The sequence below is a fragment of the Xenopus laevis genome, chromosome 4S (genome assembly GCF_017654675.1).
Source record: "Xenopus laevis strain J_2021 chromosome 4S, Xenopus_laevis_v10.1, whole genome shotgun sequence".
Classification (NCBI taxonomy): Eukaryota; Metazoa; Chordata; class Amphibia; order Anura; family Pipidae; genus Xenopus; species Xenopus laevis.
In genome coordinates, this window is record NC_054378.1 from 33,802,683 (window position 1) to 33,818,519 (window position 15,837).

At 40.5% G+C, this 15,837-nt stretch overlaps 1 protein-coding gene across 4 annotated transcripts; it reads left to right on the forward strand.

Moving 5' to 3' along the window:
* The first annotated feature begins 228 nt into the window (after nt 1-228).
* Nucleotides 229-15,082, forward strand: LOC108715380 (uncharacterized protein C16orf46 homolog). Of its 4 annotated transcripts, XM_018260466.2 has the most exons (4): nt 229-367; nt 1,267-1,389; nt 13,346-13,552; nt 13,927-15,082. In XM_018260466.2, the coding sequence occupies exons 3-4, from the start codon at nt 13,367-13,369 to the stop codon at nt 14,920-14,922; spliced, it is 1,182 nt and encodes a 393-aa protein (XP_018115955.1). In that variant the 5' UTR covers nt 229-367; nt 1,267-1,389; nt 13,346-13,366; the 3' UTR covers nt 14,923-15,082. The 4 variants fall into 4 exon arrangements, with proteins under 4 accessions (XP_018115955.1, XP_041417065.1, XP_018115956.1 ...); XM_041561131.1 differs by lacking the exon at nt 1,267-1,389 and having other exon boundaries at nt 273-367; XM_018260467.2 differs by lacking the exons at nt 229-367; nt 1,267-1,389 and adding an exon at nt 8,658-8,717.
* The last annotated feature ends 755 nt before the right edge of the window (nt 15,083-15,837 follow it).

A 15,837-nucleotide genomic window follows, 5' to 3' on the forward strand; every position in this document is an offset into this window, starting at 1 on the left:
ATGTGGGGCATCCTAGATATGAGAGGCTGAGTTCAGTGCATACAAATAAAGCCCCATAAGGACAGTGTGTGTCATGAAACAGATAAAGCCGGTCTGTCTGGGGCTTCAAAAGAAGGGGGTGGGAAAACTTGGGGGTTGGGGCTAATTAACAAAGGTACTTGAAGTAGCAGCACACAGAGGGGGGTCGGAACTAACTTGTGATTTTCTGAGACAGCTGCATTCTCCCAGAGCTTTGCTTCTTTTCCTGAAGAATGGATCTGCAGCAGCAGCAAGGAACATCAGCAGAACAGCATTTCTCCTAAAGAGCAAGCAAAAAGCTGAGAACACTTTAAGGAGGTGCTGGAACCCCAGGCTACATTCATCAAATGTAAGTGTTCATTTCCCAACCCATCACAGTCCTGCACTGCATACAAATTTAAGGCCTTAAATGTTGCTCTTTCACACAGCTCCGATTCCCCACCTCACCACCTCCTGTGATGTTGCACTGCAATTCACCATCTCCTGTGATGTAACCCTGCCCACTTAGTGTCTCCTGTGATGCCACCTTGCCCACTAAGCTTATGCTGTGATGTCACGCCGGATAACTTCCATCCACCCATTGCTTCCGCCCCCATCTGCGGCAGTGCCTCTTCTCTTTGCATTGCACTTGTCACTGCTCTACAGCCAGGAAACAAATGTTATTGCTGAGGAATGGTGTAGGGGTAGCATGACATCTCAAAGTGGCTCCAGCAACCAAAAACAGGGCAGAAGGTGTCCTAACCTCTTAACCAAATGGCAGATTTGTAGCAATATTTTTGAGGTACAGCTACTCAAAGCTACCTTTTGCATAGCTTCTCATGGGGCACTATGCCTAGGAGAGCTATTGGCAAACAACAACTTGGCAATATTGTCTGGAATGCAGGTTGGCCAAGTCAAACCATATAAATCAGCATAATTATGCTTCATAGGGTGGACAAAAAAGGGTCTTGGATTTGTTTAAAAGATACTGGTGACATGTCCCTTACAAGCAGTACAAGACTACTTACTTGACAAGGCAAAAAGAGCAGAGCCCTTTATTAGTACATCAAGATGAATCACCTCTAACTATTTTTTAGTTCAATCCTTAAAAATAACTACACATTCATTTAGCATTGGGGCAGCCACAGAAGCTGCCTAGAAAAGGGCATTCAAGTCAAAATAAAGTGGTCAGGGCGATAACACTCAGTGGCTTTTAAGTCTCACATGACCTTAGGTTTGCATTCTACAATGTTTCATTCTTTTTTACAGCAAGGCAAGAAAAAGACATTCGGACACGGATAGTGGGTCATTCCTATATTCAACGGGCAACTGGGGAGTATTATGGTGAACAGTTGGGTAAACCAGAAGAAGAGATGAGGTTGTGCTGGCTGGGTAAGATAGGGCTCAGTTGGGCCAAGCTGCTTTTCCTGATTTAAGAAGCAAAAAGTTTAAGGGGTATGCCCAACATCATAGTTTTTTTATGCCAAGAGTATAAACATTCTGGCCACTGTAAACTGCATCAAAGAGAAATTACCTGAAGTTACACTGACAAATAACATAGAAAATGCCAAAAGAAGAGAAAAATATACTCAGGAAAGAATATTTGCAGGTAGAATTTGTTGGAATCATAGATTAAGTTTTTGGTATTACACCTCTCTGCTTGTGTCAGCAATACAGGTGGGCCAAATGTGGGGGTTGGCAGGCCCTTAAATGGGCAACCACTGGGAATCCACATGCGTTCAGGCATGTGGATATAATCCAGGTAAGTAGTCAATTAAATGGTGGGGGGTAATGAATGAGGGGCTCCCTGGCACTGCCTTCCAGGTCAGAAAGTGCCTACTGGAGAAGTCAAATGTCTGCATTGATAACTGGGGATGTGCCTACTGATTTGCAGCAGTGCAATGTGTTTTCTCTTAAAAGGGAATTATTTGGGGGCTTTCATTTTTTTATTGGTGTGATTTGGGTAAAGTTTTAACAAAACATGACCTTATTCCAAAACGTATTATGTCCGTGTGGTTATTAAGGCACTGTCACCAGAGACAAGATGTGAAAGCACAGGTGGCCCAAAGCCAATATAAATACAATTATCAGAGGATTTGGGGTGAATTACTATTTCTGGAATCATAGAAGAGAGACTCATAGGGCACAGGTTCCTATAATTTAGTCATGTTATAAGTTATTAGTTAAAGGGGACCCATCAAAAGAGCATTAGAGATTTGTTAATGAAACCAACTCTAGGAGCCCAGGGGCACTGATACTGTTTACAAAAGTAAAATAATGTATGTGTGATCTGGAGTGGACATGTATTGAGCAGAAAGGTTAATATACACATATATATGTTCCTAATAAATAATATTAATGTTAGTGTTGCATGATTTTTAAGAAATGTAGTGCGCATGTACAGAATATGATTTAAAACAGTCTGGGCATATCAGGTCCACAAGCCAAACAGCTCCCCCACAGGCCCAATAAGTAGTGACTATGTATGGCATCTTATAGCAAACCTGCTGCCATTTCCCAGAATATACAGTTCAAGACTGTGGGGTGGGGGCAGAATTGCAGCAAACCCAGGGCACAGCTTATTGGATCCAGAGAAATGAACTCTGAAGGACACAGGAATTGGGATGACCTGCAAGGGGTTGTGATTCAGCAAAGAATTCAGTAGATATCTACAGTATGTATGGCATCATCTTCACGGGACAGAACTTTGTACAAATGGACATAAAAGGGTAACTGGAGCAATACATGGAAGAAGGTGGAGAGAATGGAATAAAGCATTAGTTCTGCTGATATTAAAGGGGATCTGCGACCCTAAGAAATAGTTTCCAATCTAATGGTTCCATGGTAGTCAAGCAATATTAAAATTATGTAGACTATATAAATTTTTTGAAAATTTCAGCAACCACTGAATGAAGACATAGACAAATGCACAACAACCATGTAACACTATCCACAGGCAAATAAAATACTAGTATATATTTAATTTGCTGAAGCCCTGTTCATTAAACTAATGCTGACCCTTTAAGAGCCATTTTCTAATGGTTGGACAGCTAATAAGAATATATGCAGAATAATTGGATATAGTTAAATATATGTGCTTGTTAATTGCTTCAGTTTTTTTTTTACCACATAAAGGATTTAATAATAATAAACTGTGTCTGATTCAGCAGTATCTAAATCCTCTCCCTGCATGAATCATCTGTAAACAGTGACACAGCACAATGAGAAATTATCCCCGAGATTGTATCACGTTCATGTAAAATTCTGTGACAACTTAAATGCAATCCTCATTGCTGCTGCTTTACAGGCATAATATTTGAGGACCAGAAAGCTGTTGTTGTGGAACTACAAGTTCCAGTTACACACTACAATCCAGCATGTACCTGGCTGCGTTGCTGGTGGTTGCAAAGAGCAGCAGACATGAGGATGGGAAGAGAGAACCACAATAAATTAAGTCAGTATGGAGTTAGTGCTATCATCAGTAATCATGGGGCCCATACTACAAAGTTACAGGGCCCTCACCACAGATGACCAACTTATTACCTGAATGCCCTATCAGCAAATTAAATAGGGCCCAATTAATTAAAAAAAAGCTCCTTTTATATACAGCCACATCCCTGATCCACCAGCTGTCACCAGCTCTATCCAAACCATGTTTATGATGAACTGCATTGCACTTCCCTTTTGGATAGGCTGACATTTTATATTAAACTTAGAAAAGTATTTACATTTCTGGCATATCGGATTTGCATGGAATTCCGTAATATTCTGCATTGAGGGTTGCCACCTCTCCTCGTTCAGACGGGGGGGGGAGATAATGTCACGGCTGTGATGTTGTGGGGTGTATGGTGATGTTGTGGGCTGATGGGACTATGATGTGGTGATCAGCCGATCGTCACATCAGTCTAGGGGAGTCCTGCCCGGTTTTCCTAATTTTCCCACCAGCAGCCCATCAGCAGAACCATGGGAAGGTAATCAGATAACAGCTCCCCGACACCTGCTTTGCTAAAAATGCTCCCATCTAGTGGTAGATATGAGAACATCACTCAATAGTAACAATTCAAGTTCAGCTACTCTAAATTACGACTGCTTCTGTTACACTGTGTAAGAGAAACAATAGCCTACCTGAAAACAGTTCCATTGTGAGTGCTGACTCTTTCTGAAAACACGGGATCAGGCAAAATGAGATTAGATGGCTGCCTACACACCAATATTACAACTAAAGAAAATATAGGTTCAAGAATAAAATGTTAAATATTAGAATGAATTAGGATACCACCTGGGAAAAGAGGGTAAGATGCTGGTGGGACCATAGAAATAAATAAACCCAGGCCAAGAGGCGTTGCCAGTTTGTTTCACCAACCTTTTGTCTGTTGTTACCATATACCTTTACAGTATATTCCCTATTCCTTTTTATAAATGTGGATTGTACTCATTGTACTCATTAGCACCATCAAACTTCAGTCTTACATGGGATTTCCAAATGTCTCTTTTTTTGTGTTTCATCTGTGTAACTTTCACCATGTCTTCAGTTTGAAATGCAAATCATGGCCATGATGGGAAAGGCCACAAGGGTTAAAATAAACACTAAAGCTGGCCATGCTTTATCTGTTGGGCAGATTTGAAAATCCAGTAAGCAAAGATCGCATAGTTTCTCTCCTGACAGATCTCCACATGCCACACTTATTATACAATTTGGCCGTCAAAGATCTGCTTGTTCTGGCCACCAACGACCCTCCTCTGGATGTAAAACTCCTCCCTGGTGTGTGCGCAAAGTCACATCACATAACGCTGACCTCCTTCCTTCTTGACCAGGACTGTGGGCTGGCTCACCAGGTTTTTACACAGTGTCTCACTGGCCTAGTCTGACATTGGCCATATGTCATACAACAAGCCTCTAGTACAGGCTGGGAGTGTGCACCTAGGGAAAGTGAATAAGGGTAAGGGCACACACTAAGATTTGGAGAGATTTAGTTGCCTGGCGACAAATCGCCTCTTCTTCGGGTGACTAAATCTCCCCGAATCTTAGTGTGTGCCCTTACCTTCAAGATTCCAAATGGTTCCTGGCATTATAAGTTCAAAGAGATCCAACAAATAGTGACATTCTATATTATTGTACCAAATTACCTGTTACCTTCTGGGTAGCTTGACATGGTACAGGTTCCTTTAACAGCTTGGTACTCACTAAAGATTTGCTGTATTCATAATCAGAAGGAATGCAGTACTCTCTATTTTGCTAGACCATGTAAGGAAAAAATAAAAGAAAAAAATTAAATGAATTAAATGAATATTTTTTTTAAAAAAAACATTGGTGCCAGGTACCCCCTTACAAGTTTAAAAAAAAATTGGGGCCCCAAAGAATATTTTTTAAAAACAATTGGTGGCAGGGGCCTATAGAGCATTAAAATAATACATTGGTGGCCAGGGGATTAAAAAAAATAAAAAAACAGAGGAATATAACTCGTGGCTTCAGGACTTTGCCTCGTTTCATGACTTTGGGTCTTTTCGCCGCTTAAGGACCTACATTTCTGCTGTTTTCGTGACTTCAGGTCTTTTTGCCGCTTCAGGACTTCAATCTCAGCTGTTTTCAAGACTTCGGGTCTTTTCGCCACTTCGGGACTTCAGCTTCGTCTATTTTCGTGACTTTGGGTCTTTCCACCGCTTCGGGACTTCAGCTGTTGGCTTTTTGGCACTTCCACATTCGGGACTTCGGCTTTTCGGCACTTCCGCATTCAGGACTTCGGAAGGAGGCGGCACGGCTTCAGCGCTGTCAATGGGGGACCCGGCTCTTTCGAAAAGTTCAGCACTGCCGGGCCCCCCTTGAGGCCTTGGCCTTGGTACACTCGTACCCCCTGATGGCGGCCCTGCGAAGCTGAACTATTCCGTGCAGCATGTACTTCATACAGACAAGTTCCTATGATTTTTATAGGAACGTGTCAGTATTGCTTAAAACACACACACAAATTCATCTCTCCAGTACTGTCTGATAAATAGTGAATGTTAAATAAAATTACTCCATCAATTAGAGACCATAAATTAGATAAGATCTGAAGCATACATGTAGAGATACATGCAAAATAATATATGTGATTGGTATTTTCAACCCCCTCTCAAGCTGTGATGTGATTCTGCATTTCAAAAACAGTGTGACTTTGCACAGTGCCTAAGCTTTGTCTGAGGGACAGTAGCTAAACACATTGTGTATTCTTGCAGTGTGTTGAAGAGAGGCGCCACTTTTTCCGGTACACAGAAATCATTAGTTGCCATGTTTCAAATGTATGTTACTTAAAGAAGAAAGTTTCCTACTCAGTGTCGGACTGGCCCACTGGGTTACCAGGAAAACTCCCGGTGGGCCAAGGTGTCAGTGGGCCCTCATGCTGCTAAACTTTTGGCCAATTTCATGGCCATTCCCTTTTTCTAGGAGAACAAAGAGGCTAAATAGATGGAATAATTTATTATAGTATGTAAAGAAAAGAGACTAGGAGAATAGAGGTTGATTGAGGAGATGAAGAATAATAGTACTGAGAGTGTCCCCTGGTCTAAGGTTTTTGGGTGGGCCCTGGTCTAAGGTTTTTGGGTGGGCCCCTGGTTTCCCAGTCCGACACTGTTCCTACTTGTTACTTCTAAATGTAGTTAATTATATTATTATTTACGTACAGGGATACAAAAATTAATAACACATAGTAATAATGTGGCAAGATATTTCACAATACAAAAAATGTACAAAAATGGGTGTACATATTGAATATATAGGTTACACACAATAATACAACCAATAAATGATAAGTGCCATTAAAAGTCAATATTCTAAGTGAGATACCTCAGACAAAGTGCTGTTTACCGATATATATTACTGAAAGTATTAAATCAAGGTGGTATTTCTTGACATTTACTGTAATTTATGTAGATCTATGTAGGGTAAAGCTGGGAAGAAGTAGCTGAGTCTTCAGTACATATACCTTTCTACAACTGCTTATTGATCTCCTTCTCTGGAATTCCTTTCCTCGTTCTGTCCAGTATACTCCCAATCTCTCTGCCTTTAAATTATATTTAAACATATTTGCATAGAGAAGGTTAACTTCATCAAGCCTAAAATGTCTTCAGTTTACCCTATATGCCAGGGTTGGGTCAACAGGCATTTGCTGCCACCTGCTAAATGCAATGTATTTCCATGTGCAAATAAATTAAGAAATATATAGAACTTTTAAATTGTGGTAAAATCACGAGGAAGGTGTAGATTTTGAATCGGTTGCAGATGGCGTCTGGAATAAGGGGAATTCAGGCACAGGTGCCTATGATTAAGGGTGTCATAGCCCGAAACACATAAGGCCTAGGTCCTTTAGCCTATTTTTATATGTAGAGCCAATAAATACCGCAATTTTACTTTTATTTGTTTTTCTACCTGCAGTAACCATCTACTTATAATATAATACTCTGTGAGACTATGTTCTTTGTTCATTAATATGTTATTCTGCTTAAAATTGTACTTTTCTTTTGTTACTTTTCCCTGCCTATATCTGCTACCTTGTTCAGTTATGTACATTTTTTCAGCTTCTTAATCAGCTTCCTGTCTTTTGCTGTTTCCCTTATCTAGATTCTTAAAGTATCGTGTTGCATTGCCTTCTTTGTTTCATTCTCTAGCCCAGTGGTCCCCAACCAGTAGCTCGTGAGCAACATGTTGCTCTCCAACCTGTTGGATGTTGCTCCCAGTGACCTCAAAGCAGAAGCTTATTTTTGAATTCCAGGCTTGGAGGCAAGTTTTGGTTGTATATAAACCAGGTGCACTGCCAAACAGAGCTTCAATGTAGGTTGATAATCCACATAGGGGCTACTAAATAGCCAATCACAGCACTTTTTTGGCACCCCAATAACATTTTTCATGTTTGTGTTGCTCCCCAACTCCTTTTTCTTCTGAATGTTGTTCAACGGGTTCAAAAGGTTGGGGATCCCTGCTCTAGCCTGTTCCACTCCATTCTTAGCCTGTTCCATTAGTTTTGTTTTCGCTGCCTAACTTGTTCTGCTACCTAATGTCTACCTTGTTCATCTACATTCCTTGTTTTGTTCCAATTTGTTAATTTAACTTGTTGTAAAATCATTTCCTGGACTTTTTGGTTAATTTTGCCTGCACAGGCACAAGGGCACCTCAGCAAATGGACTGAAATATGTTTTTCATATGTTTAGTATCCCTTGATGCTGATATGCAAATAACGTGGAGTTGACTGGAAGGAAGGACCCCAACAATAACTGATTATTGATTAATTTAAGATTTATAAAAGGTAGTATGGGTGCATGAAATCTTTTCTCAGTACAATCTGGTCATTTTAACACTGCAGATTACACAATGTGCAGTGTTCCATCGTAAAACCTTATTGTTTCATTTCACAGCCTGAACATAATGTTAAGATGGCCATAGACGCAAAGATCTGATCGTATGAATCATCGTACGATCGGACTTCCCCATCTCCCGACCTGCCACTAACCATTCCGATCAAATAAAGTACAAATGAACAGATCAGTCGATGTTCTGCCCCTGACAGCAATCGTACGATAGTTATGGCTGACAAAGCTAGTGACAGTCTCCCTCTGAAAATCGTACGATCGGCAATACATGCAGAGATATTATCAGCAGCCGACAGAAATCTTTTAATCTATCCGATCGACCAAACGACCGATCTCCACCGGACGAAAAATGTTGGGACTCCACACACGGTTCGAAAATCGTACGTATGGCCAGTTTTATTCAATACAAACTCGTGTACAGTAAATCCATAAAAGCTTTCTTATCAGTTTCACACATTGCTAGATATGCTATGTCAACATCATTACTACTGTTTGTCTTTATAAAAAGTCATAGACTTGTTGGGTACATTTTATTATTTGAGGTTACAACTGTATCATACACGTGACGTAGTTTTATTAAACATAACAAAAAGACTACAGCTACATTAGAAATGGTATCACTTGTAGCGGGGAGAAGCCTAAAGAACGGGCTGGGAAAGGTAAGGCAAGTGATAGGTTAATTGCAGGTTGCAAGTGAATAGTTCCCTCAGCAGAGGTCAGCAACAGAGTGTGACACAAGGACAGTGCTATTTACACTCGCCGACCACCGGTTCACTTCATTTCCGCTAAAGGCTCCGCCCCCCTTGCTTATAGCCGTATCCCGTAGCAACTGCTGCGCTGCCGTATCCCGTAGCAACTGCTGCGCTCTGTTTGGGGTAATGCGAGTGCTCGGAATGCGCGCAGCCAGGGATTAGATAGCGAGAGAGAACTGGAGGTTCTTCAGCACCGGTGAGTAAGACAGTTTGTCTTGTGTCCATTTTAGGACGTGTATGAAATTGAATTATGCGCCTTGCAACCACCCTGCTCTACATTTTCCTGTTGTTCCTGTCAATTTGCCCCCACACTGCTTACTTTACAGTCACTTTCTTTCTTTGTAGCCCTTTTTGGGAGTGAAAAAATCTGATTTGTTTAGGAATTGCACACCCTTTCTGTTTTTCAAATACCAACTAGCAGCACTTATTGCTTGTAGCTATAGAGTGCAAGCTCCGTGGTCTAGCGGAGGGTCTCCAATCACATTCAGTTTACCTGTTGAATCCCATTCTCTGAAAAAAACAATGTTCCTTTCACTGAATATATGGGGCAGATTGATCAACGGTCGAGGTGAATTTTCGAGTGAAAAAAAAAAATCGAATTTCGAGCTTTTTTTTGTGTACTTCGACTAGGGAATAGTCCAAATTCTATCCGAATTTGAAAAAAATTTGAATATCAAAATGTATTATGTCCTTCGAACATTCGCCATCTAAAACCTTCTGCATTGCTGTTTTAGCCTATGGGGGAGCCTCCTAGAACACATTTGGGGGGCCCATTTACTTAGCTCAAGTGAAGGAATAGAAGAAAAAAAACTACGAATTTTGAATGATTTTTTTGGCTAATTCGACCATCGAATTGGCTACTTCGAATCGAACGATTCGAACTAAAAATCGTTTGATTATTCGACCGTTTGATAATCGAAGTACTGTCTCTTTAAAAAAAAACTTCGACCCCCTACTTCGCCACCTAAAATCTACCGAGGTGCAATGTTAGCCTATGGGGAAGGTATATAGATAGGCTTCCTAGCAATTTTTTGGTCGTAGAAAAATCGTTCGATCGATGGATTAAAATCCTTTGAATGGTTCGATTCGAAGGATTTAATCGTTCAATTGAACTAATTGCGGTAAATCCTTCGACTTCGATGTCTAAGGATTTACATTCGGCAGTCGAATATCGAGGGTTAATTAACCCTCGATATTCGACCCTATGTAAATCTGCCCCTTGGAGTCAATTGGTGGACTTTGAAAAATCAAAGGTTTTTTTGGGAAAAACTTCGAATCGAATGCTCTATTCCCATTCTATTCAGCATTTCCCCCCACAGTACCAGCAGCCAGTCCATCATGGCCCCCAAGGCAGCCCCCCCCACAGTACCAGCAGCCTGCCAGGCGCCAGCCCATCATGGCCCCCATCTATACTACCTATGTGCCAAGCCAAGTGCCAACGCCCCAAGAGCCCCCATGATCTCTGTACCTGTGCCAGCAGCAGCCCAGCAAGCGACTTCAAGGAAGGTAAGAAGTTACTACAGCAGCCAGCAGGGCCCCAGCCAGGCAGCCAGCAGTTAGAGTTGCCACCCGCCCGGTATTTTACCGGCCTAGCCGGTAAAACACCTGCCAAGGCCGGGGCCGGTATTACAAATTTACCGGCAATGCAGTTGCCGGTAATTTGTAATACCCTTTAAAAAAAGCCCCTGGCCTGCCCCCAATTCGCACAGAACTTAACTTTTTTCCAGCTGTGGACATCGCTGTGATGATGCTCCACCCCTTTTGTGGCACGCCATGTTGCTTCGCCCCCTTTTTGCGTCACGGACCGCCCCCTTTTGGTGCCCGCCCCCCACTGGCTGGTAATATTTTTCAGTAAAGGTGGCAACCCTACCAGCAGTACAGAGTGACAGTCTTCAGCGTTGAGTTACTGCTCCCGAGTCCTTCTAGGTGCGCACAGTGTGCAGCCAGGTCCTGTCTCTGCCCGATTCCTCTTTGTAGTGACTTGCGCCGCAGTCCAATGTGCATGCACGTCATGGTGCCAGCGCGTCAAAGAGAATTGGAAGTCACGTTCACGCTCCCAGGCGGCTGCTGTATAAGCAAACTCCAGAGGGGTTTGGGGCCCTTGGGGGAATGTGATTTTTTTTTAAATTATCCTTTAAAACTAAAGGCCAGCCATGGGACTACATTTTAATACTGAAAAAAAAATGTAAACATTTTTTCCCCCCTAAGTGCGCCCCCCCCCCAGTTATTGCGCCCTAGGCCGTTGCCTACCCTGCCTACCCCTTGGCCCGGCCCTGCCCTATGTGTCAGCCCAATATAAATACTAGGAAATAAATAAATATAAGGCATATAGATATACCATCAGTACCATCAGCTACAATTTCTTATAATGTCTATTTATGTTCATTTGCTCCTATTGTACAGATACAGAAAAAAACTATTCTAATGTTATTCACTTTAAAAAGAAGCGTTTGCCAATTACTATTAAACTATTTTTTTTTTTGTTGGTTTATTGCATAATCTATGCTGGCACGTATAATTTACAAATGTTTTTATTTATTGGTTTGTATTATTGGCTCATATTAATTGGTTAACCCCATCATTACCAGCTGTTATACAATAGGCGCACAGTAACATTTGGAATGCTGTGTCATAGTTTGAAATAAACGCATAGGGAACAACACTGTAGTGCAGAAATTGTTACTGTGTAAAATGATAGCATTGGTTAAAAATACAATACAATACTTTTGCATAATAGATACAAAAAGTATACATTATATATTTCCATTAAATGGGCACTATACCTGACCCCCCTTGTTGTTTAACACAATTTAATGAATAGGGTTTGTGAGGTATATATATTTTACCTATTGTTTTAATCTTGAAACATCCATTGTTTGTTATTTCTTGAAGCTATAACATGTTTGCTCTTTGTAAGGCAGATAATTAGATTACCAGTCTATGGCCCATCCCTTACCCTCTACTGTGTTTTATAACACACTTTGCATTGATAGTCTTAATTATATACCTACACAGGACCAAACATGGAGTAGCTTCAGTCCCCTGTTTGCCATGTTTAGCTTAAAGGGATACTGTCATGGGAAAACATGTTTTTTTCCAAGACGCATCAGTTAATGGAGCTGCCCCAGCAGAATTATGCACTGAAATCCATTTCTCAAAAGAGCAAACAGATTTTTTTATATTCAATTTTGAAATCTGAGTGGGGCTAGACATATTGTCAGTTTCCCAGCTGCCCCAGTCATGTGACTTGTGCCTGCACTTTAGGACAGAACTACTTTCTGACAGGCTGTTATTTCTCCTACTTAAAGAAACAGTAAAACCAAAAAATGTAAGTGTTTTAAAGTAATGAAACCATCATGTACTGTTGCCCTGCACTGGTAAAACGAATCTGTTTGCTTCAGAAACACTACTATAGTTCATATAAAAAAGCTGCTGGAGAGCAATGGCGGAAATTGAAAAATGGCTATATGGCACAGGATAACTAATGGATGAAATATAACACCATTAGACAGACAGAGCTTATTTGCTATCTGATGTGTTACCTGAGCCTTTTCTCCTTTGAATGGCTGCCCCCATTGCTACACAGCAGCTTATTATATAAACAATAGTAGTGTTTCTTAAGCAAACACAGCAATTTTACCAGTGCAGGGCAACACTGCATTATATTTTCATTACTTTAAAACACTTTTATTTTTTGACATTACTGTTCCTTTAATGTAACAGAATCAGTCTCAGTGGGACTTGGCTTTTACTATTGAGTGCTGTTCTTAGATTTTCCAGGGAGCTGCTATCTGGTTACCTTCCCATTGTTCTTTTGTTTGGCTGCTGGGGGGGGAGTTGGTGATATCACTCCAATTTGCAGTACAGCAGTAAAGAGTGACTGAAGTTTATCAGAGCACAAGTCACATGACTGGGGGCAGATGGGAAACTGACAATATGTCTAGCCCCATGTAAGATTTCAAAATTAAATATGACAATAATTAAATCTGTTTGCTATTTTAAAAAATGGATTTCAGTTCAGTGCAGAATTCTGCTGGAGCAGCACTATTAACTAGTGCGTCTTGAAAAAAACATGTTTTCCCATGACAGTATCCCTTTAACAACAATAGAAAAACAGAATTTTAATGATTTAAACAATAGGCAAGAAGCATGTTCAGTGCAAGATTTCTTCTGAACTCATGTTGAACAAGTGGGTATACTGGCCCTTAAATTTTGTTGTGCAGTACTGATATTTATCTTCACTAACTTTATCATAGACTTCATGAATAACGCTGCTAATGGCAACCCAAGATACAGCAGTGCACACAGAAAAGTCTGAGAGGTCACTTCAAAAATATTGCTATTATAACAGTGAGAAACCACAGAGAGCATTAATTGAAGCACTTGCTGAAACCAGTGAAAAGCTTCTGGAAGATGATCAAAATTCCATAGAATGGCTGATTGGAGATGGATGGGAAGAAGCTGTAAGTTGACATTTTGATTGTAGGCCAATTTTTTCAATTATTATATTATAGATATGTTTAGAAACATTGCTATCCATACAGGGATAGCAAGTAGCAGATGCTGGGGTGGGGCACAAAAGTATGAAGGATATGGTGGGAGGTTCTGTCACTGGTTACTGAAACATTAACATTAATTCAAAGTTGATTCAAGGACTGGTCTAAAGTTGGTGTGGAATTTTTTCTCTCTTTCAAGTGCATTGTAGATGGGTTTTTGCCTTCTTCCTGCTCAGCTAAAAGTAGAATTCACTTAGAAAAAGTTAACTTGATGGACGCGATTTATTTATTTTTTTCAGCTTCCTCAAATATGTACTAATTTTTCACGTTTTTGTTTGCAGGTATGTGGCTGGGGTACACTCTCTCCATCGGCTGGTCTGCTTCCTCAGAAGAAAACAAGGAAGCACAAATCACTGGATAGTGTAAGCTGTCTCATTTGCTTAAATATGTGTCAAATCACAGAAAGTAAAAATGGAACTCCGGATAGAAAAACCTCAGCAGTTTCCCTTCAAGAAAAATCAGGATGCAATAACTTGCTTACAAATAATGATCTACAGTCTACAGAGGAAGACATATCTTTCAGCACAACAGATCACTGCCCTTCAGCTCCAATGGTTTCCACAACAGAAACCGTTTGTGATAAAGTATCCAGTGCTGATGTATTCACTGGAGAACAAACACAACGTAAACAAAGCAATTCTGGAAGCTGCACATCTGTAACAGTGATGAAGGAAGTAAATGTTTCCCAGTCAGTTTCAATGTGTGCAAACTGCAATACCAAAGACTTGCACATAAGTATCCCTGTTGTGTTGCCTCCTCTGAAATCGCCAGCTGTCACTGGGCATACGGATTCAGTCGTCAGAAACAAAAATATCTCAGTTCAGCAATTTGAAAATCTACATTCAAAGACTTTATTAGGAAGCTCTGTATACAATCAAGTTATTGGCAATGTAGAATTAAAAGGAGAGAGACGTGTTGAACCAATCTGTGAACTTCAGAGAGAACAAATTAAAGTACCACACTCCTTATCTTTTCTAACATCTTGTATCCCAAAAACACCTCTAAGGGACGCAGACCACCTTTACTGGCAATGCACGTTTCTAGCGAATAAACCAGTTACTACTTCTCCCACTATCTTAAAACAAAACAGTAACCTTTCCTCTATGGGTTTTTTGCACACAAAAGCAACACAAAACAAGCGCAGTATCAGACACTTTAATGAGGTGAAGTCAAAAAGTAGACCAAAGTCAGGGACCACCACTATTCTTGACAACCCTCTTCTACCATCATTAACTGTAACTAGAGTAGCAATACCAGTAGCTAACAGACCTCTGTAAAAAGCTGAATGTAGTGTGATTCCTGAAAGCTAAAATTGTACAGCTGTTATACTCTTCTAAGCTCTTCATCTACCATATCACAGTGGTGTATGTATTATCAGTGTAAAGAACTACCTCCCTTATTTGTATAGTCTGTCTGTGCCAATAAAAGTGCCATTGTCAAAAATGTACCTTTTTCTTCAGTTAAAGGGGATCCATCACCCAAAAAAAAAATTCGAAATCCTATTTTATCATGTTAGTCAAGCAAACTGAACTTTCAATCACACTATATAAATTATTTGAATCTTGTTTCCTTTGTTCTGGGAACTCATAATTATAGCAAGCAGGCAGGAGCCATTTTGTGGATACTGTTATTAAGGCAAGCCTTGCATCATTTTAGAATCTTGTTTGTGCACCAGAATGGGGGGGACCTGATGTCCATCCCCATGCTCTGGCTACACAATTAAATGGTTTAGATAAATTGGGAAATGTGGGGAGTGCAGTGACATCTGGGAAGTGCTGAATGGAAAGTGAAAGTAATTGTCTGCCCCACCTCTATGCCGAAGGCATAGAGAAGGGGCAGACAATATTTGATTGACAGCTGAGATTTTTAAATAGGTTTATAACAGCTATGAATGTGTTAATTAAAAAAAAAGAATTTGGATTTCATGTTTAACTTGAAAAGGACTTTTATTCAACAGCTTTTTAGGTCTAGGTGACAGGTCCACTTTAAGCCCCTCTCTCATAACCATTTATCTATTGGTGTATGATCATACTCATTCCCTCTTGAGAGGGAGAGCAGGACTAAATCAATTTCACCAGCATAAATAGTAATTTATAAAAAGCTATGGCTTTTTTAGCAGGAGTGTTGCACATAGTTGTCCAGTAGGGGCATTTATTTGTCGCCATAGGCAACCATAGACTTTCCATGCAAAT

Bases quoted from the DNA above. Each gene is read 5' to 3' on its own strand.
- LOC108715380 (XM_018260466.2), top strand. From the start codon at position 13,367: ATGGCAACCCAAGATACAGCAGTGCACACAGAAAAGTCTGAGAGGTCA. The intron at 13,553-13,926 runs GTAAGTTGACAT...TTTTGTTTGCAG, and splicing joins GAGATGGATGGGAAGAAGCT to GTATGTGGCTGGGGTACACT.